The sequence below is a fragment of the Muntiacus reevesi genome, chromosome 6 (assembly GCF_963930625.1).
Source record: "Muntiacus reevesi chromosome 6, mMunRee1.1, whole genome shotgun sequence".
In the NCBI taxonomy this organism is placed as follows: Eukaryota; Metazoa; Chordata; class Mammalia; order Artiodactyla; family Cervidae; genus Muntiacus; species Muntiacus reevesi.
The window spans coordinates 27,266,091-27,289,349 of NC_089254.1; the positions used below are offsets into that span (position 1 = coordinate 27,266,091).

Consider the following 23,259-nt stretch of genomic DNA (forward strand, 5'->3'; position numbering starts at 1 on the left):
CCTGAGCATGCACGCACACATACAGGCATCAGTGTTTCTGGTAGATAAGATGGCTGCGTTCAGCAGCAATAAATCAAGCTTTTAAAAAATAACCTTTGTTTTTAAAAAATCTTTGAGAGTTAAAAGAATTACTCAGCATTATGATCCTGAAGAAAAAGTTGAAGGATTAGCTAGACCTCAAGATAATGGAGGAAGGTGGTAAAAATTCCAGTTGGTGGATGCAGACAACAGATTTCCAGTTGTATCTTCCTTCTGGCATTTTCATGAGATGGTAGAATAGAGCAGAGAGCTTAATTAAAAGGAAATAATTACCTATAAGTTTTAATATGCATTTTGTTTTTTTTAAAACTATATTCCCATGTGCTATGTTTTCTTTAAAAAACAGAGCCAGATTTTGCAAACAGAAAACCTGCTTCACACTGGCTGGACAGCCCTGACTGTCCTCTCCAGTCCTTAGTTTCTTCACATGAAATGGGAATAATCCTAGTAAATGCCACTGGAAATAAAAGAGAGCAGGTAGAGAAAGTATGTAGTCCAGTGCCTGGCCACAGAGCATTGCTTCCTTCTCTTCCTCTACCTGTCTGCTGGAAAAAATCCCAGTGTTTATACTGAGAGCCTCTGGATTATCTGGGTTTCTGTGTGATGTAATTATGCTGGCAGTCATTTGTTTTAACTAAAAGAAATTAAAAGTAACTTTGAAAGGGAGAGTTTTTTCTTTCCTTTATCAACAATAAAGCAGCTTAATACTTGCATTTGAAAGGGAGACACAAAAATACATATTTGATTATAAAACCCATCCTTGGATCTTGTGCTAGGATATGTTTTCACCAGGAAACACTTTTTTTTTTCTTAAAAGCAATACTTTTCTGAGATTCTTTTCCTCTCTCTCTCTCTCTCTCACACACACCCCTTTCTCCCTCTACTCCTTCCTCTTAAAAATGTATCCTTCATTTCTATACTTCCTCAGAAGTGGAGAATGCAGTTGCTCTCAAAACCTCTAAAGAATTCACTAGTATTAAAGCGCCAGTTAAGTCTCGCCACTGTTTGGTCACAGGGCTTTTCATTCTGTCCAAAGCTGACTGTAGGTCTTGTAACACATCTCTGTAGCTGTTTCCATAGTGAGCACTCCAAGTATAAAGAAAATCATAGGCAGGTTTCCACATCATCTATAAAGAAAAAAAAAATTAGACTAGTTTGTAAATAAGTCAGGGAGGAAAACAGATGCTTTAAAAAAGAGTTTAAAAGGCTCTTAAAACTTGAAAACAGAATACTAATTATATATATATATATGCATATTTACACACACTTATTTAATGTCACAGATGATGCTCAGTCACAGGTCCAACTCTTTGTGACCCCGTGGACTATATAGCCTGCAAGGCTACTCTGTCCATGGAATTTCCAGGCAAGAATATTGGAGTGGGCTGCCATTTCCTCAACCAGGGGATTTTCCCAACCCAGGGATCAAACCCGTGTCTGCTGTGTCTCCTGCATTGGCAGATGGGCTCCTTACCCCTAGTGCCATCTGGCAAGCCCAATATCATAGAAAATATGTTTTAATAACTATCACTCCTCTGTTATATCCCTGTGTTTCTAAAACTCTAGATTTTAAAAACAGTGACCATAAATAGGGCCTTTTTTTTCTAGATTCATCTAAATATTGCTCATTTTCTTCATGTAAATTCCTTGTGCAATTTTTTTATTATAACAAATATTACTGAGATAAACTTTTCACACTCTGACAGACTTTTAAGGTTTAAGTCATAACCCTTTAATTGTTATATATCTATATATATATATTTTATTGTTATATATATCTGTGGTGATCTTTATCACACCACATAAAACAAGAAGGAGCTAAACAGTATATCTAATGCTTTAAGTCATTGTATTTGAGCAAGTCTCAGTTCAGTTTAATCACTCAGTCATGTCCAACTCTTAGTGACCCCATGGACTGCAGCATGCCATGCTTTCCTGTCCATCACCAACTCCTGGAGCTTATTCAAACTCATGTCCACAGTGTCAGTGACATCATCCAACCATCTCATCCTCTGTCGTCCCCTTCTCCTCCTGCCTTCGAACTCTCCCAGTATCGGGGTCTTTTCCAGTGAGTCAGTTCTTTGCATCAGGTGGCCCAAGTATTGGTGCTTCAGCTTCAGCATCAGTGCTTCCAATGAATATTCAGGACTGATCTCCTTTAGGATGGACTGGCTGTAACTCCTTGCAGTCCAAGGGACTCTCAATAGTCTTCTCCAACACCACAGTTCAAAAGCATCAATTCTTCAGCGCTCAGCTTTCTTTATAGTCCAACTCTTACATCCATACATGACTACTATAGAAACCGTAATTTTGAGTAGACATACCTTTGTTGGCAAAGTAATGTCTCTGTTTTTTAACAAGCTGTCTAGGTTGATCATAGCTTTTCTTCCAAAGAGCAAGCATCTTTTAATTTCATGGCTGCAGTCACCATCTGCAGTGATTTTGGAGCCCCCCAAAATAAATTCTCTCACTGTTTCCATTGTTTCCCCATCTATTTGCCATGAGCAAGTCTATAAATAAGTAAAAATGTAGCTTCATGATCAAGTCAAAAGGAACACAGAAATATACTTCTCTAATTAAAAAGTAATTTAATAACACATAATAACCAAAAGAAGGATAGATATTCAACACTTCATTGTGCTTTCTCTAAAGCACCTACCCATACCAATGACCTCATTGTTTCCATAGAAATAAATGTACGTCAAAGAGGAACCTCACAAAAGAGGGTGTATGCAATGGTAACCAAGGCAACCAGCCTCAGAGAGAATAGAGACAAAGGCTGACCAAATAAGACAAACTGTAGAAAACACACACACAGACATATAGCCAGGTTAAAATACACTTTTTCTAGGATAATAACAAAATAAACCCTGGACTTGTAATCAGAATATTTGGAATATAAACTTTGTTACTTGCTACTTTCTTGGGTTCGCTAAACTAATTCATTTGTGATTTTATTACTTTCAAAGTGCAAGAAGACAGATTGTGAGTGACATATTATGCAGAGCTGCCCCATGTACACCTGTGGTGGATTCATGTCAATGTATGGCAAAACCAATACAATATTGTAAAGTAATTCGCCTCAATTAAAATAAATAAATTTATATTAAAAAAATAAAATCCTTTACCAAGAGTAGACAAACCAGGATATTCAAAACGAAATTAAAATATGTAAGGTGTGGTAGTGTTGTTTTAACTTGTGTAGTTCAATAAACAACATGCATAAACCACCACCCCCCAAAAATAAATAAAAATAAAATAAAATAGAGCCTCCATTAACAGTAATATCATGTGAAGCAGGACCTTGAGATCTAACTGTCTCCCTCCACTGATATCCCCATATACTCTACAATTGAAGCTAACAGAATTAAAGACCTAACTAAGGAGTTCTGCTATGTTTCATTTCAATCTATATATTAATAAAAGAGTAGGCATCAAGACCAAAGTATAATTTGGTGTTATTTATTCAACTGGCATTCCTGGGAAGCCATGAATACCTGTATTTTCACCTCTCCAGGCAAAGCTTGATTCTTCAGGATACCGAATGGAAGATAATTATCAGTTAAACCATATTGATGTGGTCCTGATGCAGCAACAGAAATCATACCATATTTCTGTATATAACATTTATCCTCACCAAGCTGATTTATAAAGAACTGTATCTTCCATCACTGGTAAACTGTGAATGAGGGGTTCTCTCATCTACTTTCCTGAACATTCACACTGAAACCAAACTTCCTAAAGTGTAGGTACCACTAATACTCTGCCATGCAAGATGAGTTGAGGCACAGTAATAGAAACTTACTATCAGATTCAGTCTTGCCCTTCACTGCTAAGATACACAGAAGCACTAAAGGAACAGTTTATTCTGTAGTGGGTATATCTCAGTTCAGTTCTGTTCAGTCACTCAATTGTGTCTGACTCTTTGTGACCCCATGGACTGCAGCATGCCAGGCCTCCCTGTCCATCACCAACCCCCGAGCTTGCTCAGACTCATGTCCTTCACATTGGTGATGTCATCCAACCATCTCATCCTCTGTTGTCCCCTTCTCCTGCTGCCTTCAATCATTCCAAGCATCAGGGTCTTTTCAATGAGTCAGTTCTTCACATCAGGTGGCCAAAGTATTGGAATTTCAGCTTCAGCACCAGCCCTTCCAATGAATATTCAGGGGTGATTTCCTTTAGGATGGACAGGTTGGATCTTGCAGTCCAAGGGACTCTCAGGAGTCTTGTCCAATACCACAGGTCAAAAGCATCAATTCTTCGGCGCTAAACTTTCCTTACAGTACAACTCTCACATTCATACATGACTATTGGAAAAACCATAGCTTTGACTAGATGGACCTTTGTTGGTCAAGTAATGTCTCTGCTTCTTAATATGCTGTCTAGATTGATCATAGCTTTTCTTCCAAGGAGCAAGCATCTTTTAATTTCACAGCTGCGGTCACCATCTGCAATGACTATGGAGCCCCAGAAATTGAAGTCTCTCACTGTTTCCATTGTTTCCCCATCTATTTGCCATGAAGTGATGGGACCAGATGCCAAGATCTTAGTTTTCTGAATGTTGAGTGTTAAGTCATATTTTTCACTCTCCTCTTTCACTTTCATCAAGAGACTCTTTAGTTCTTCACTTTCTGCATTAAGGGTGGTGTCATCTGCATATCTGAGGTTATTGATATTTCTCCTGGCAATCTTGATTTCAGCTTGTGTTTCATCCAGGCTGGCATTTCCAATGATGTACTCTGCATAGAAGTTAAATAAGCAGGGTGACAATATACAACCTTGACAGACTCCTTTTCCTATTTGGAACCAGTCTGTTGTTCCATGTCCAGTTCTAACTGTTGCCTCTTGACCCGCATACAGATTTCTCAAGAGGCAGGTCAGGTGGTCTGGTATTCCCATCTCTTTCAGAATTTTCCACAGTTTATTGTGATCCACACAGTCAAAGGCTTCGGCGTAGTCAATAAAGCAGAAATAGATGTTTTTCTGGAACTTTTGCTTTTTCAGTGATCCAGCACTTGTTGGCAATTTGATCTCTGATTCTTCTGCCTTTTCTAAATCCATATCTAAATCTATATCCTAAACCTCTGTAAAAGTTTTAAACTTGTAATCTATGTTGAGTTCATTTAAAATTCCCTGATGTTCAACTAACTAGTGCATTATTTTTCAACTTTTTATATATTGTTTAAAATGCTAATGTTTATAGCTAAAGACATCTAAGACTTTATTTTAAGCCCCCCAGTGACTGAGTCTGATAAAAAGATGTATTTGATGATATGATAAACAGTAACTGAGAGCATCAGTACCAAGATAATGACACAGTATCACAGAGAACAGATGTCTCTTAAGGACAGCTTATAGATAATTTTCAGGTTGTGCACTACGATGCATATTCCAAGTATATACCTTCACTAACTTTCCTGGGTAGAACAGTTCTGTGTCAAGTACCTTGTCACAGCACAGCAGATTGCTATGTATAGAAAAGGCCTGAGGCATACTCAGTCACAAAGCAGCCCCTTGGTGCTGTCAGAAGCAGGTAATACACCAAGGTGATATGGGAATTAGAAACTACAGATTCAGAAGTCCAACAGTATATTTACCCACTTACTAAGGCAGAGGGCCATATAATCCCCTCAAGTTTGGTAACTTGTACTGATAGTATAACAGTATAGCCAGTTTTTGCAATTCAGAGAAATGTGGGTAGATTGCTGAGTCCCAGACCCTAATTAGGACCTCTGAAGTGTGCAGTGACTTCCCAGGAGTCTCCTGTATTTGTCAGAAATACAAGGAGGCACATTGCCCCTACACTCATTAGAAACACCCTGGAGTCTAAACTATAAGCTACCTAGAAATAGATATAGTGGTTTTGGAGTATAAACACATGGTAAACTTCATGATTTGTACTAAAACATGAGGACATTTTGCATCCCGTTTTTGCTCCTATTTGCTGCAAAATAAACCTGGATATTCCTTCAGTGGAAAATCTGTCCTGCTATAAATAATACCATTGGTGGCTCTCAATGCAGATGACAGAGAAATACCACTGTGGTACACATTCAGTGAAAATGTTTGAAATACATTGTTGTTAGTTATTTCACTTATTAAATCAAAATTATTGAGCTACCGCTATAAGGAATTTTGTTACAAAAAGGAATAAAATGAATATAGCAGAGTTCTTGTTTTTAGAAGTTTTATAGAATGGAACGGAGATCGATTCTTGTGGAAAGAGTGGCCCAATGTATGAATAGACAAGATTTGGCAGTAAATAATAATTAAGAAAAATTCAAAAACTACTTGCATATTGTAATTCAATGTAAGACCAAAAAATGGCAGTTCCATCAACTGAGAAGCACTATGCTGTAATAGAAAGAAAGAGGAGCATTGATTTCAGAATCCTGTGTTCATATCCAATTTCCTTTTTCTTTTGGAGCATCTTTGCTGGGAGAATCCCATGGAAAGAGGAGCCTGATGGGCTATAGTCCGTAGGGTCTCAAAGAGTAGGACATGACTAAAGCAACTTAACACCGTATGGCAAGACATGGGATAGTTGCAGTAAACTTATCAACTTATCAGAGCTTTGACATTTTATTATATAAAACATTGATAATAATCTCTGTGTCTGTGTCCAAAACACCTCATGAAGTGTCTGGCATATAGGATGCATTTAATACTTTTCAATAGGATATGATTGTACTTTTTGGTGAGGGAAAGAGAAGCAGTAGAGTTTTAGCCTTACTGAGTTCAAAGTAAAGGAGAGGCTATCTGTTATTCCCAATAAGAAACTGAAAGAGAGAGATGACCTCTAGGGAGCAGGCAGGGGTTTAGCATAACTCATGCTAAAGTGACGGTGAAAAGCAGGAGAGTAGAGGAAAACGCCACGGAGGAAAATAAAGGTGTAAAAAATTTAACCCATAATGAAGTCTACAAGCGGGGACCACAGTTAAGAAACAGAAGCAATAAAAGGGTGGAGAAAAGTTGGTGTTAGAGTAGTAGAAACATGAAGCAGATTGCTTCATGCTGCAAAAGTTAAGAGCTGATAGTATCCCCCAAAGGACATTCGGTGGTTTGCTCACACAAGTTTATGTTCACGCAGCCTCCCAATTCCATGTTCAGTGACACGCTGGAAGATTAAAGTCATCCATGTTGGAAGAATTTACACCAAGGAAACTGGCAAAAGCTATAAAAGCTATAAATTTTCCTCCCTGGACAAACTTGTAAAACTTCTTCCAGCATGGCACTCACTGAAGATGTCTCTCTTCTGTTACTTCTGCTACTTAGAACATCAAGTGATGTGGAAACATGAGAGAAAATGGAGAAAATTCAGGGTTTTGGCAACTAATAGGACGTTGGTAACCTTGGAGGAGGCAGTTTCAAGAGGGTGGTGAAAGGCAGACTGCAGGTATAAGTAGGTGCCAAGGAACTGGAAGCCACAGAACAAACAGGTCACATCTGGAATTTGGAAATTAAAGGAAGAGGTAGAAGCAGCGGGAGATAAAACTATGTTTCAAAGGAAAACAATCTGTAAAAATTGATATTATATAACTGAAAGGAGAATTTGGTTTGAATCCTAACTTAGCCAGATGGAGAATTTAGGGCTGCTGAGGATTAAAGAGGTAGCAAATGTAACATACTCAAGGAGAAAAGTCAACTTTCTTTTTTTTTTTTTTGAAAAGTCAACTTTCTTTAGGCAGAAAAGACACAAACACAGACAAACATTAAAATAATTATGGAGTTGGGGCAGGTCATTAAGGGGCAAGTATCAAGAATAATTGAGAAGGGATTAGATCAAAAGCATATGTTGTAGTTATGTACTTGATACACTGATGAGAAATATTAAATTTGGGGATCTATATTTTCCCTCAAAAAGCAAACCTTTGCCAAGCACAGTAAATATAACTTTTTCTATATTAAGATTTGCCTTAACAAAGCGTGATAGAAGTTCAGCTTTCATCAATGCAATAGTCTAATCAGTTGTTTGTTGTCCTATATGGTATAAATATATGACAATAGGGCTCAAATTCTTAAATACTTACATTTTCCCTTCTTCAGCACTTTTTATTGTCTAAAATCTTTCTAGTTTTCTTAGCAAGTGAATATATGTTATCATAGGCAAAGACAAAAAATATAACTTGCATAAATTAATTAACTATGGTATTTATGTCCATCACCAACTTGATGGACATGAGTTTGAGCAAGCTCTGGGAGTTGGTGATGGACAGGAAAGCCTGGTGTGCTGCAGTCCATGGGATCACAAAGAATCGGACACAACTGAGCAACTGAGTTGAACTGAACTGATGGACTTTATGAAATTATATCCAAATATACATACACATTAAGAAAACAAAGGATTCTAAACTTTATAATAAATTAAAGAGAAAACAAAATTATTTTCTCTGGAAAAGTTTGAATGAATAAAATGAGTAGAATAAACAATTTTCTTTCTAGGGTGATCTACGTTAAAACTAAAAAAACTGGAAATGAGTTGTGGACTGCCAAGAACTCTTCCAGGTTTATGTTATCTTATATCTATTCAGTGGATTAAAAATAGTTCTTCCTGTCTTGCTCAATGCTACGATTAAAGGAAAGATATTCGGGAACTCTGCACTAATGCTCTAACTAATCAAAAGGACAGCATGCTCTTGAAGGTTTGTTTTTGTTGAATTTTTTTCCTAATGACAAAACAATTTCCATCAGCCTTCTCATCTTTATCATAAATACTTGACACAGAGGCATCATTCTCATCTCTTTACTCTTAGATTTTTTTATGTTAACTTCATGGTGTTTATCTTTGAATAGGAAGCATGAGGCTGATGAAAGCAGAGAGTTGTTAATTTCTCATCTCTGTGCTATGATCTCTTTGTATAAAGGGCAGCAGCAACAGTAAGTGTTTAACCTATGAAGTCTGAGCAGTTTCCAAATCCTCAGAATTTTTATAGTAGGAATATGCCTTTGATTTATCTTTCAGATACTACCAAACAAATAAAAAGGTAAAGGATCAGTGAAACATTAACGTGCAATGCCAGAGGAAATGAAACAGGATCAAGTTTTCCAAATTCAGAGTGCTTGTTCCTAAAAGCCAATCAGACTTATTAGATAATGCACTAGATAATGCAATGCAATATGAACAAAAGCAGCTCAGATTGAGCAAAGCATTCTTCATCTTATTTTAGCTCATAAAATATGAATAGTATAAAGAATGCAAGTGGTTTTAACTACCTTGAGATAATTACATTTTGCCACATTAAAGAATTAATAATCCACCTACTTTCCTCATAAAACTATAGAAGCAATGTTTCATTTTAAGTACAATTATCTGGTGTATCAAGGCAAATTTGCCTCATTAGTGATTATTAAATGCATTCTATCTTCAGTGCACCATTTACAATATCCAGGTGGTCCTCCCATCACCTGTAGTTGGTAAGTAGATAAGTATTGCTGAAGATGAGGTTGTCATTATCTTCAGAAAGGAAGGAAGACTAACATATCAGAGGTCCCTATTTCCTTAGAAAGGAGACAGCACTTGGACTTGGATAAAATTTGACCTAAGATTCTTTTGGAAAAGTCTCTTTGGGCAGAGACAGCTGCGTTTGCTCTAGAAATAACCTCTTGAAACTTCAGGGATTAAGCATGAGTCAGAGGGAGACAGAAGACCCATTCCTTGCTACTGCATCAAAATAGTCTTAACATCTTTGGAAAATCTGTTGGTCAAGCTATTCTCACCAATTCCTAGGTAGGAAAAGAGTCCAGGTCACCTGGCTATGAATATGAGGCTATTTCACTAAAGTATTACCACAAGTTCATTTCAGTATTAGATTTTTAATAAATACTAATTTAAGTCTTAAATACTAATTTAACCTAGGCTTTGGTTTTCTGATTTTTTGTGTGTGATCATTAATAATAAAACTTGATAGAGAAAAATCTAAATTCTAATACAAATATTAGTGTTTATAAATACATTTTAAAATATCTTTGTAATATTTAACCTAATATGACTATTACTTCTATTTGATTTTTAGTGTGGTAATTGGATACATTGTTGTTGTTGTTTAGTCACTCAGTTGTATCCACCTCTTTGTGACCCCATGAATTGTAGCCCTCTGGGCTCATCTGTCTGTGGAAATTCCCAAGCAGGAATACTGGAGTGAGTTGCCATTTCTTATACCAAGGGATCTTCTTGTCCCATGGGTCAAATCCGCATCTCCTGCATTGGCAGGTGGGTTCCTTACCACTGAGCCACCCGGGAACCCAATCAGATATATAATGCAGAATTAAACCAAATATCGTAGGAATACAGTGTGTTACCCCATATATTACACAGTGATGTCTTTTTTTCTTTATTCCATCATCTCAAAAAAGAAGGAGTATATTTTTAGAATTACAGATTATAGCACCAAGCATTATAGTACTCTACAAAATAAACCATGATAGTCTAAATGTTATGTCACTGTGCCAGATCCCTAGTACAAACAATGAAGATCTGAGAAATTATTCTATACACTTTACCACTGGTAGATAAATTTTCATATAATATTTTCTCTTTTTAAAGAAACTATTAATATATTTCTCACTGTAAAACACCAGCAAACCATAGACATAAGCACCAAGGCTAGACCTGAGCCAGGCCCAGATATAAAACCAGACAATACCACATCCTGTAAGCAGAGTCCATACGATGCAGCGTGAGCCAGAAAACCGTAAGAGTGCAAGGATGTTCCTTTTACTTTTTGTAAGAGAGATTTTCCAAAGAAAACTAAATGCTGTTAAGCCAGTAAGAAAAATCTGATCGGCCAGTTCCCCCCCCCCCCCACTCATTTTTTCCGTGCATTACCAGTCTGCCAGTCTCTCAGAAGAGAAGGTTTAAAATCATTGTGGATTTTTCCCTTATCTATATTCTTTCTATGGTTACTCTTGGCTATATTACTTAAAAATTAGTATACTTCATTCCCTTTTTCAAAATCATGCATTGTCACACAGTAGTCAAATTCACTTATTCCTCTTAGACAAAATAATAAATAACATGTATTTGGCTATTACAGTGTGCAAAGCATTGTCCCAAATATTTCACATATTTCAATCCTTCAAACACCTGAAGAATAGGAGAGTATTATTTGCTTCATTTTACAAGAAAAAATGATTCCTAAAAAAAGTCAAGTCATGTGTCCAAGGTCTTAGGGCTAATAGCTGATAGAGCTGGAACAGAAATCCAACCAGGAATTTTAACCAATACTCTGGCAGTCATTCAAGACTCTCCAAAATATATATGTCCAGCTGTATCTCCCCATAATTATTAAAATGACCTCTCTCCTCAAACACTCATATTCTCCTCAGTGGTCTCTAGAAGTCACTGTATCCAGAGCCCTGAAATCCCCTTCCAGTCCTCACCAGTTATTAACATGTTACCTGTCCTTCAGGACTAAGATATGCCCTCTGAAAGCTCCTGATTCTTTGATTTTCTTTTATTTAGTTAACTCTGAAAAAAGTTATCATCAGTAGAGCACAGTGAATAGAACTGTGTGTAAAACAAACCTAGATTTAAATCCCAGTTCTGCCACTTATCTGCCACATAATTCTGGATAGCTGACACAAATGTATTCACTCAGTTTGCATATCTGTAAAAAGAGAATGGTTTAATGTCTGCCTTGAAAAGTTTGTTGAAGTAAAGGAGATATTGTAAGAAAATGCTCATAATGATTAGATGACACAGTAAACATGCAACAACTATTATTCTCATTATTATTTATATTTACTGGTCTGTCTAGTCAAGGCTATGGTTTTTCCATTGTGGTTTTTCTCACATGTATGCATGTGAGAGTTGGACGGTGAAGAAAGCTGAACGCCGAAGAATTGATGCTTTTGCACTGTGGTGTTGGAGAAGACTCTTGAGAGTCCCTTGGACTGCAAGGAGATCCAACCAGTCTATCCTAAAGGAGATCAGTCCTGGGTGTTCATTGGAAGGACTGATGTTGAAGCTGAACCTCCAATACTTTGGCTACCTCATGTGAAGAGCTGACTCATTGGAAAAGACCCTGATGCTGGGAAGGATTGGGGGCAGGAGGAGAAGGGGACGACAGAGGATGAGATCACTGACTCAATGGACATGGGTTTGGGTGGACTCTGGGAGTTGGTGATGGACAGGGAGGCTTGGTGTGCTGTGATTCATGGGGTCGCAAAGAATTGGACATGACTGAGCGACTGAACTGATTTTAGCATCTAATCATATATGTCTTTGAAATATAACAATTCAAATATTAACAGTTTATCCCAAGTCCCACGCCAAATGAAATATGACTTCAGAGAGAAAAAAATCATATCTTTCATTCTGTGTTTGTTGTAGTTCCTATGTTCCAATGTTGAGAACTGATAATCGCAGAAAACATGTTAATTGTATGGACGATTTAAATACTGAGCAAGGTTACAGGAGTGAGAATCTAAAAAAGTAGGAAGAATTCCATATAGAACTTTCACTCAGCTATAAAAACATTAATAAAATTACCTGTTTAAGAATTCCTACTTTACCATTTTAAAGCTAGACTTAGAATAAAGTGCTCTGAACACTACAGCAGCCAGTTGGAGAATGAGGAGGGAAAAGATTGTAACTGAAAGATAAGACAGAGAATTATCTTCTTACTGATTAAGTGTGGGTGGCAGAACATATAAATATTGCCTGTTACAACTCTCTATAGGTGAGTGGTTTCTGAGGTTAAAAAATATTACCATTAGGAAAGTTGACTTCACTGGGCTTTTCTATGGGAAGATGGCTCATTTTGGTAAATTAGATAAGAGATCAGCCTCCGCGGGTTTATTGGTGCCTGTCGAGGTGGAGGTGGAGCCCAGTGGGCGCTGCCAGAAGGTAGTTTAAAAAGGGAAGTGAACCTTTAGTGTCCTTGGTGAATAAATGTTCATACTGAATAAGATGGAAAGAGCACAGCCTTTATTGTTAGGCAGGGGACCAATGTGAAACAGTTACTAAGGAAATCACTTCTGTCATAAATGGTAATAATCTCCAGAAGGTTAAATGAAGAATACCTAGTTTAGGCCAGTGAGTGTCTTGACCCCGAAATCCCCAGCATTCTACTTATAAAATACAACTGCTTTTTAATATGGACTTATTTTTTAAATATTTTATTGATACCTGTTTTTTTAAATTAAAAGCTCAGAAAAACTCCAATGAATTTTTACTAACATAATTTTTCTTTTTATAGTATAAATATACATTTTTCCCAAAAGAAATACTCTGAAAAACACGTTTTGCTTATAATCATATTCCAGGTTGTGTAATTTTGCTTTTTATGTAGGAATTGTGACATCATTAGAAAAATTGAATAACTTTTCTTAAAATTTAACTTGGGGAGATGGTTAATTTAAAATTGATGTTCGCAGAAATCTCCAGAGAGAAGCTTTTCTCATCTTATAAAAGAATAAAAAGTGGCCAAAAGAAAAATGTGACAGACACTCTTTCAATAATCCATTCTTAAATTGACTAGGGCTTGATGAAGATGTTGAGGCAAATGCTGATAGAATCATGACATGGCTTGAAAAAAAGAAAAAAATGAAATAAGCTTTTTAAATTCCCCGTCCCAACCATAACTCCCAGCTCTGCCACTCAGCCACTATACTGTATTTGGATTGCTGGTTAGTGTTTAGGGTTTAAAGTATAAGGACTCCAAAGTCAAAGGCCTATGCGCCAAACTTGGTTCTGTGAGTTTCTAGCTATGCACTTTTGAGCAACTTACTTAGCCTCCCTACAGCTTAGATAACATTAGTATCCACCCCACAAGTTTTTTGTTGAAAGGATTAAATAAGTTAATTTTTGAACTGTTACTGGAATAGTGACTGGCACAGAGTAAGTGCCAGATAACTGTTAGATAAAATAAAAATAGAACAAAGGAAAAAGGGAGAAGTTGAACAGCAAGGAAAGTGAGTGAAAAGAAGCTGATTGTAGGCATTGGCACACATAGGAGGAAATTCTCTAAATGTGTGTCCACTGAGGAAGTGAGATAAAGGAAATAAAAAGTAGCATGGGAACCACGAGAACTTGTTATCTCCTTGCCCCAATTTCAATTCCCTCCCTCTGCATACATACCCTACCCAGAACTAATAAAAGTATGTTTTGAAATCAACTGCTTAACCTGTAAATTAATCTTATTGAAGAATCATCTCCTCCCTAGGAGAAAAATATTGTACAAGTTTTTTTCTCTTTTTTTCCAAAGACATGGACATCAGCATACATTTATCCTTTACAGTACATAGTCTAAAAGGTAAAGATTCTCATAGATTATTTGGAATAGCTTCAAGCCAATATACTATGAATTAGTTTCTAAACATTTAACCATCAAAGTGATGAGGGCTTCCCGGATAAAGCTCAGCAGTAAAGAAGACACCTGCAATGCAGGAGCCGCAGGAGACATGGGTTCGATTGCTGGGTCGGGAAGATCCCTTGGAGGAGGGCATGGCAATCCACTCCAGTATTCTCGCCTGGAGAATCCCAAGGACAGAGGAGCCTGGCGGTACAGTCCATAGAGCTGCGAAGGGTCAGACACGACTGAAGCGACTCAGCACAGCCAGCACCAAAGTGAAGATTGTTAGTGTTCATCACAATAAATTGAACAATAGGCCTGAAAGACACACAGAGTGTTTCCTTTCTGCTTCTGAGTGTTTATCAGCCTCAGGCATAGACTGAGTCATTCATGATTTGGGCTGTGCTAAAGTAAATAAAGGAAAAGTAGGCTGTTAGCTGGCCTCTATGAAGATTTGGGGGAGGACAAACTGAAAACAACCACGATTTGAGAGAAGTTGGATATTTAACAAAATTCCTTGATAAACGACTCTAAGTAAAATCTTTTTAAAAACAGAGCTTAATGAGGAAAAAACAAGTCCTGATTTCAGCTGGACAACTTTTTTTGGAAATATATATATATATATATATATATTTTACAACTGTTTTAGGTTCATAGCAAAATTGAGAGGAAGATACAGAGATTTCCCATTTATCTCCTGCCTCCACACATGCATAGCCTTCCCCATTATCAACATCCTTCACCATAGAGGTATATTGGATACAACTGATGAATCTACACTGATATATCATAATCACTTAAAGTTCATAGTGTAGGGTTAACATCTAGCTTTGCACATTCAATTGGTGTGGACAAATATAAAATGATATGTATTCATCACTACGATATCATATCGAGTTTTTTCACTGTCATAAAAATCATTTGTGTTCTGCCTATTTATTCCTCTCTTCCAACCTCTGGCAACCACTGATCTGTCGCCATAGTTTTGACTTTTTCAGAACATCATATATCTGGAAATTATACAGTATATAGCCTTTTCAGATTGGGTTCTTTTCTTTAGTAATGTGATTTGAAGGATCTCCCATGTCTTTTCAGTAAGCCCAGACTCTTGTATGTTCCCATACATAGAAAAGTGCTACATTCCTTAACTTGAGATATCTGGTTTTCTGTAATTTACCAGAAACTTTTGATGTTCAGAGGACTTGCCCTTTGTTGCAAACTTTTATATGACCTGACTTCTCCCCCACTTCCTCAGAGCAGTTCTTTCAGGGCTGCTTGAGATGCTGCCTCCCAGGCTTAACGCCCCCAAATTTCCAAATAAAACATAACTCTCAACTTCTAGTTTGTGACTATATTTTAATTTGAAATCATTCTGTATTTGATGTCTATAGTTATTGTATGCAAAATTGTGAAGGAGATAGATAACGCACACAGATATCTCTAGCTATTGTTACCAATGACCTCACATCATTTACTCTCTTAAATGTTTTTTTTTGTCACCAAACATTATTTATCACCAATGACTAATACTATTTTTGAAGCTGATAAATACTTACTATTGTGTTCCTTTTTCTTGTCCTGACCGGGTCCCAACTCTTTCCTTCAAAGTTTATCTTTTCTCTGCCTCAAGTCCTTATAGCCCTCCATAACAACTGCCTATCTGATTTGGTCTATTTGATAAAAGACCATATGCAATCCAGTAGGAGAAACATCAATATATCTTAAAGGCTCTTAATGCCATCAAAGAGTGACATGTGTATATTTCAGATAACATCAATGGTTATAGGTGCAGTGATTTCAGTGAGTGGATCCTTTAGGACACTCCCTCAATCAGTTAGTATATGCAGTGGACTCTTGACTGCATTTGATTTACTTTATCTGCAGTTTTTTACTACTTAGATGAACAGAAAGCTTACCTCTGCAGCCACATCTCCAGATTTTCCTTGGTGAGGAATTTCATACACCTCCATCTGTCGCTTTGTGAGTCGCACTAGCTTTTCAGCTAGTTCCCTCCAGCCTTTCCCAAGCTTGACGGCTGAAGTCAGAATAGCAGCGTCCTGGACAAGATGCACTACTAACCCTTGGCAATCCATCTTCAGCAGAGCCTGCAGCAACAACTGCATGTCATAATGTAAAGCAACTAATTTGAACTTTCATCTAGAAATTAAATTTGTTATTACACATTCTGGAAACTGGCATCCTTTTGTTCACCACAGATATATTTGAATTTTCTAAAATTCAAAGAGTTGATTTACTTTTAAGCAAATCCAACAAGCAAAGTACAGAGGATACAAACTAGACCAGAATTAAGGGGAGTTTTAGGGCTAACTCAGTAACTAATTATAGGTCCTTAAATAAACCACTTAACTAATATGTCTTTTAATATCCTTAATTACCAAAGGAGGAAGTGGAATTAGCCACTTCCAAAGATACCCTGAGGCTTTAGCAGTTAATAATTTATTAACCCATGATTATTCACTATACAAACAGTAATTACTTTCCTTCCAGAGGCCTGGCTATAGGATTTCTAGAGTGAGCACACAGTTGTTGGTAAATATTATTTAATTTTATAATCAAAATATGATTTAAAACTCCCCAGAATTATGTGTATTGCATAAAAATGAGAAACTTAGACAACCTTGAACAAAGCTATTGCTATTAATAACTTAAAAAATTAGCTCTCTCCCTTTACCATCAATGTAGTTAATGCTAAATTTAAATCACAAGGTATCAAATATAAAACATTTGGGTTTCAACAATGCAAAAAAGAAAACCTTCAGACTCTTTTTTTCTTCCTTAATTAAGCATCTGAGCTTTGTCAGTCACCATGCATGTTTCAAACAGGTCTACAAGTTTCTCTTTTGTCTTGAATATATTTTTAAAGTACAGGATGAGATTTATCTATATTTCTTTTCTGTTCAAATAAAAATGTTCAGTAGTCCCTCATCATTTAATGGCACTTAAAAGCTTTATCTATCATTATGAAACAATAAGTAAAAATAAATGACTGAGCAAAGCAACTATTAAAGTCCAAAGAATGTTCATTCTTATGGATGCACTAGGAGAACTACCCATGGTCTCTATACATGGACTATATTTATCCATAAATTTATGGAGAGGAGTTGTGACCTCAGGGAGAAGCAGTGCTGAGACAGCAGTCCCCTGAGGGTGCTTTTAGTAAACTGTGAAGTGGGTTTAGCTTATACCAGTTCCTTGTTTTAAGGAAAATAAATTTGCACTTAAAGTTATAAAACCTAAATTTAAAATCTAACTCCAAAAAGAATAGGAATTTAGATAAATCACAAAATGTCTCTATTTAATGACTTTTAAAGTGGATATGATAGTAATACTACCCCATCTAACCCCCTATAATAATTATGAAAGTTGAATTAGATGCTGAAGTGCTTAGAGTATAATAAATTCCAAAATATATAAAGAGTCTTAATGTCTAGAGATGATTAAGGAGATTGTAACTCACAATCTTTATAAGTTCATTTCCACCTACTCCAAGCTAGAATCCCAAGTATACAACCCAAGAAAAAGGTACACAATTGAAGAGTATCTGTGTGTGTGTGTGTGTTAGTCACTCAGTCGTGCCTGACTTTTTGCAACCCCATGATATATAGCCCACCAGACTCCTCTGTCCATGGAATTTTCCAGGCAAGAATACTGGAGTGGGTTGCCATTCCCTTCTCCGGGGGATCTTCCTGACTCAGGGATTGAACCCAGATCCCCCACACTGCGGGCAGATTCTTTACCATCTGAGCTACCCGGGAAGCCCATAAGCCCATATGCATATATATACTATATCATGTTAGCTATTGTTAACATCACAAACTCCTTGCCAAAAATTTTTTCTCCCATTTTGCACTTTGATTAAAACTTGACTCCTCTACATGAATCTGCCTCATCTTACATGAACCACTCGTCTCTTATAGGGCCCCAGTTTTGCACAGTTATAATGATATTTACTACACACCGACACACATACTTAAATACCTTTATATACATATGTACACTGTTAAAAAAATTGTTTCAGGGAAAGTAGTAGTTTTATGTGTGGCTTTGGAACCAAAAAGATTTCAAATCCCATCTCTGATACTAACCAACTGGCAGATCTTGGGCAAGTTGCCCAACCTCCCAAGACTCCCTTTTCTCTATTTGAAGATGGAGATACTAACTAGACTTATCCTGTATTGTGGTTAAAATGGCCAAATGAGAGAGTATGTATACAGTGCTGGGCACAGTGCCAAATATATAGAGATCCTCAGGAAAGTGGTATATATCATTATTGTTATTTACACAGTCACATTTTAGCCATTTTTAGAAATATGCTCTTGATTTTTTTTTACTTTTATAAATTACTGAATGCCCAAATTTAAGACAAAACAGTTCTTTATGTTTTTTAAAGTTCTCTGCTGAGCCTTACACTGGGGTGAATGCTATGTTGAAAAAATCATGATTCTTAGAGTCCTATTCAGACATAAAGATTAAGAAGAGAATTAGCAATATCACTTTTGGATTGTGATGCACTGCATACAGAAGACAAATGTTAAATTGCTAAAGTTAAGGACATCGGTGATACATCTAAAAATCACTAAAAAGTGAGTCTACAAGCAATGCCCAAGTTACGTAGTTTTGTTTCACTTTTGTCTTATTTACTTTCATGTAATTGGAGCTCCTCTGATATTTTAAGAGCTATCTAAATATTTGAGAGAGGAAAAAAAAGGGATCTCTTAATTGTTATGTTTTAGCACAAACAGAATCTTTAATCTTCCATTAAAGGATGATCCTTGGGGGCCTAGTTTCTGGGAAAATCACAATTGAATGTCAAATCTAAGAAACTAGTTATATGATCTTGTACGCAGAGCTCTGAAGTGACTTCAATTTATTTGAGACTGCTGAGAGATTTTTAAACTACTCTCATATGTTTACTTATAAATATTGCCAAGTTAATAGAGTTCTCTATGGTAAGTAAATTCCTGTGATCAAGCAATACTCACCACAGTAAGTTCATAAAGAAACTTCCTGGTATTTCTATCTGCATGGCAATCTTCCTTTAACTTCTTTACAACATAAGCAACTTTTTCTGATTCTTTGTCTGCTTGTAGTTGATCAAAGTCTTCCAGTGCCAGATGTGAATAGCCTAGAACATAAGCTAAAGCTTTCCAATCATACACTTTTTCTGACACCAAGGTCAAGACAACTGAGTAGATGTAAGTCAGCTTTTTAAGAGGCAGGGTAATTTGTTCAAGAAGATTCCAGGTTGTGAAGACATTATCTGACATAGACATTACTTGTTCCTTTGCAATCACCCTGATGTTTTTGCAATGTAAAAGTCCAATCTTACCTCTCAGGACTCCCACATACCATTCTTTCACTTTGGATTGTCCAATAGCTTTTACTTTGACTTCTCCAAGAAGAGCTACTGTGTCCCCTTTGAAATATTCAAGTAAGTATTCAATCTTATTTTGTCTTATCACTGTCTTCTGGGTTATTCCATAACTGGTAAAGTTCAATTTTCTGTCTTGAAATGTAGGATATTTAACATGCACTGTTGGTAATAAAGGAGAAGATTTGATTTCCTTCTTTTTCTGCAAATCACTTGGCACATTTGACAGCCTTTTTAGGTTTGGAGCCGGATCGGGTGAAGTTATAAAGAACTGTGTCACTGGACTACCACTGCGAGGCTCCACCTGAACACAGAAAACAAACAAGTGCATCTCTCTGGAGCCAGCTAAAGAGAAGGAAAATTGTTCATGAACTACTTGACCTGATTGCAAGTGCTTTTGCTTAACTTCTTTCCTTTTTCTTTCTGCTTTTACTTCAAAATCAGGATCACATGATAAGACAGATATACTTAAATCTTGTGGTTTTTCAAGTGAGAAGGAATGCTTCCCCCAGAGCTGAAATACCACTGGAGGTGTGTTGGGGTTCCCACCTTTTTTAATATCAGAGATAGTAAGCTTTCTTGGCAAATAACTATGTCCACAAACTGTGAAAACAGCAGTGAAACTGGGGTGGATATATTTGGGTCCATAAATTCCAATTGAAATGGTTTTGTGGATATAATCCCAGATGGTGGCAGCTGGTGATTGAGTACCTTTAGTTTGTGCGGCAACCACTAGATACATCACTTGACTCAAGTCTACCAGCTTGACTTGGATGGTGTCTTTATAAATGTAGTAGTTGTTTAATACCTTGAAAGGGCCTTCTTTATCCAGACTGTGTAAACACACTATTTCTGCCATGAATTGGCTGAAAGGATCCTTTTTCACTTCAGCCCCAATTTTCATCTCCAGCAAAATGGCTTCCATTGTGTTAAGGTTACCTAACATGATTTCCAACAGTGGGCTTATGGTGCATGAAAGATCATGGTTAAGCTTTTGTGGAGGATCTAGAAAAGCCCTTAAAGATACCTCTTGGAATTCCCCCACAGCTACATGGCCTTGGGGCACATGAACAGTGATATCTGATTCAGGTAATTGTACTGACCCTCCTTGGTGGTTTAATTTGCAAACTACTGTAGTCTCTGCAACTTGTGTTTGGGCCCATCCAGGACTCTGATTAATTGTACTCAAATCTAGGCAGGAACGGGCAAGGTGGCGCTGACTTAACCAAGCCATTTTATAAGCCTCTCGATCGTTTCGAAGCCATTCTAAGTCTTGTTCTAAGATCTGGTCAGAGTTATGTATATTCTGATGGGCATGTGCAGTGTCACCCAAAATGTCCAAAAGTTCTGAAACACTTTTAGATCTTCCACATTTCCTTGAAGAAGACTGCCTAAGCAACTGATGCACATCAAGTTCATCACCAGATGAATCAAAAGAGTTTCCAGTTTCTATTTCTCTAAAAAAAAGAAAAGGATCTTCTTTCAAGATAGAAATATTATCTCTCTTCTGGCTATTTCTTAGCTGAGTTATATCATCCAAAAATGGGTTAGATGCAGACAGTTCATTCCAGAATGGATTTGTAGCATTGGAAGCATTATTGTCATGAAGTGTGAAATCCTCTGGCCAATCAAGAGGCAAACCAGGATCTGGACATTCTTGTTGTTTAAACCAAAATAAAACAAAACAGAGATGAAATGGCATTCTGAGATACAACCAAGATTAATTTTTATTATAGCTTAAAAATTGAAAAATTTTTATTTGTCTTTGATCTCCAGTCTAAGTACTACAAAATTAATGTTAAGTTTGGTCAAATTTCCATGTTGAGAGGTAAGAGAAATTGTTTGACCATGTTATTTTGACTCTATGTAACATTATTTTATCTTAAGACACAATGATTTATAAACAAAAACATTTAGAAATTTCAATAATAATCATTTAACACATATTTGTGAAAATTACTCAGACTACATACATTTATGTCTTATTTAATATGTCATTTTCATAATGAGTACCTGTGAATTAACAGAATAGCCTATTATCCAGATTTTTCTAAATATACATTGGTTGGTCTCATTACATCTAGATTATTTATTTAACATTTTCTTTCCTGATAATATTCAATAGGTGAAAAATATCAAATATATCTATAAACAGCTAAAATGTTTAAAAAAATAACAAACTAGACACGCATGGATTCCTTAGAATATTTTCTGAAAATTTCATATTGATAAATTTTAATAGGTTGATTTTTTTTTCATGAAAAGTGAACATTTCATGAAAATAAGCACTGAAAAAATAGACCACCATTAGATTTACTACTTGAAGGAATTCATTGAGCTTTTTAAAGTTTAAAATGGCAAAGAACAGGCTTATTGCCACCACAAACTGTTACTTTGGAAAGTGGGCATTTTAAGAATCAGCAACACATTCAAATACTTCTATATCAATTATAATGAATTTCTATATATCTCAAAAAAATACCAACTATTTATGTTTAGAGCAAATTATATTTGATCACTTTTTCAATAAATATTGATAATGAATCTGTGGACTTTGTAAAATTGTGGCTGCTTTAGAGAAAATGAAAGCTAAAATAGAAAAACGAATTCAAGTAAGCTTTTAGACGTTTTGTTTGTTATATATAGAACTATATATTGATTGAAATTAGTTTTAAGTGTCATATATTAAAAATGTTAAAATATATTTTGAAAAACAATTGCTGCATTTCTTTTATTTTTACACTTTTCTTCAAATCCAGGACCTTCAAACTCTCTTAAAACCTACATTTCCTCTGAGAATCTATTCAATTCTTTTACACTGCAACCTACAGATATCTCTTTGACCTCAAAATTCACTGTATTTACTGCGTATACTGCTCATTTAATAAAGAACTTTGTCTTCTTGTAATACTTATTATTACCTGTTTTATTTTATTTTGATTATTTTATTTTTCTCATCTTTTTAATGATAGTGTAAGTATTTCAATGATAAAGTTGTGATTTTACAATTCTCTTAATTGTTTGTAACACTTTTCAGAAATAGTCCCCCAATAATTAGTCGTGATGGATAAAAACAATTTCAATAATTATTAATTGCTGTACCTGTAATATCGCAATTTCTTGAGGGTTTTTGGGCTTCCATGTCAAACAGATTTCCTTCAGACCTACTTCGTGAAATTCCTCCTGACCAAAGACGGGCTTTTTCACTGGTTAACATTATCCCACCTACAAAGTAAACAATATATATGCATATATATATGCTATATAATGTATGTATATTTATTACAAGATAATATAAACAGGTTGGCATAGAAATCAAACTCAAAGAAATCCACAGATTTAAATAGAAAACTATCTATAAAAATACTCTGCATAGATCCTCTACTTCTGGTGTGATGCTTGACTAGATATCCTGATGTGATATTAATACTCCACTGAAAAACACTCAGATTCTGGATTAATAGCAACAAACAAACCTAGAAATGCATTAAGGATACTATACTATAAAAAACGTAACAATGAAAAACACAA

General features: G+C 36.0%; 1 protein-coding gene across 1 annotated transcript; it reads right to left on the reverse strand.

The window, feature by feature from the left end:
- Positions 1 to 953: 953 nt before the first annotated feature.
- MACC1 (MET transcriptional regulator MACC1) lies at positions 954 to 22,945 on the reverse strand. Its single transcript, XM_065938604.1, has 4 exons — positions 22,831 to 22,945; positions 19,340 to 21,384; positions 16,253 to 16,441; positions 954 to 1,166 (listed from the first exon to the last, which is right to left on the reverse strand). Exons 1-4 carry the CDS (start codon positions 22,943 to 22,945, stop codon positions 954 to 956), a joined length of 2,562 nt encoding a protein of 853 aa, XP_065794676.1.
- Between the last annotated feature and the right edge of the window lie 314 nt (positions 22,946 to 23,259).

Coding starts and splice junctions, on each gene's coding strand:
- MACC1 (XM_065938604.1), bottom strand. CDS start 22,945: ATGTTAACCAGTGAAAAAGCCCGTCTTTGGTCAGGAGGAATTTCACGA. Junction 21,385..22,830: donor AAGAAATTGCGATATTACAG/GTACAGCAATTA, acceptor TTAAACAACAAG/AATGTCCAGATCCTGGTTTG. Junction 16,442..19,339: donor TTCTTTATGAACTTACTGTG/GTGAGTATTGCT, acceptor TTGTTGCTGCAG/GCTCTGCTGAAGATGGATTG.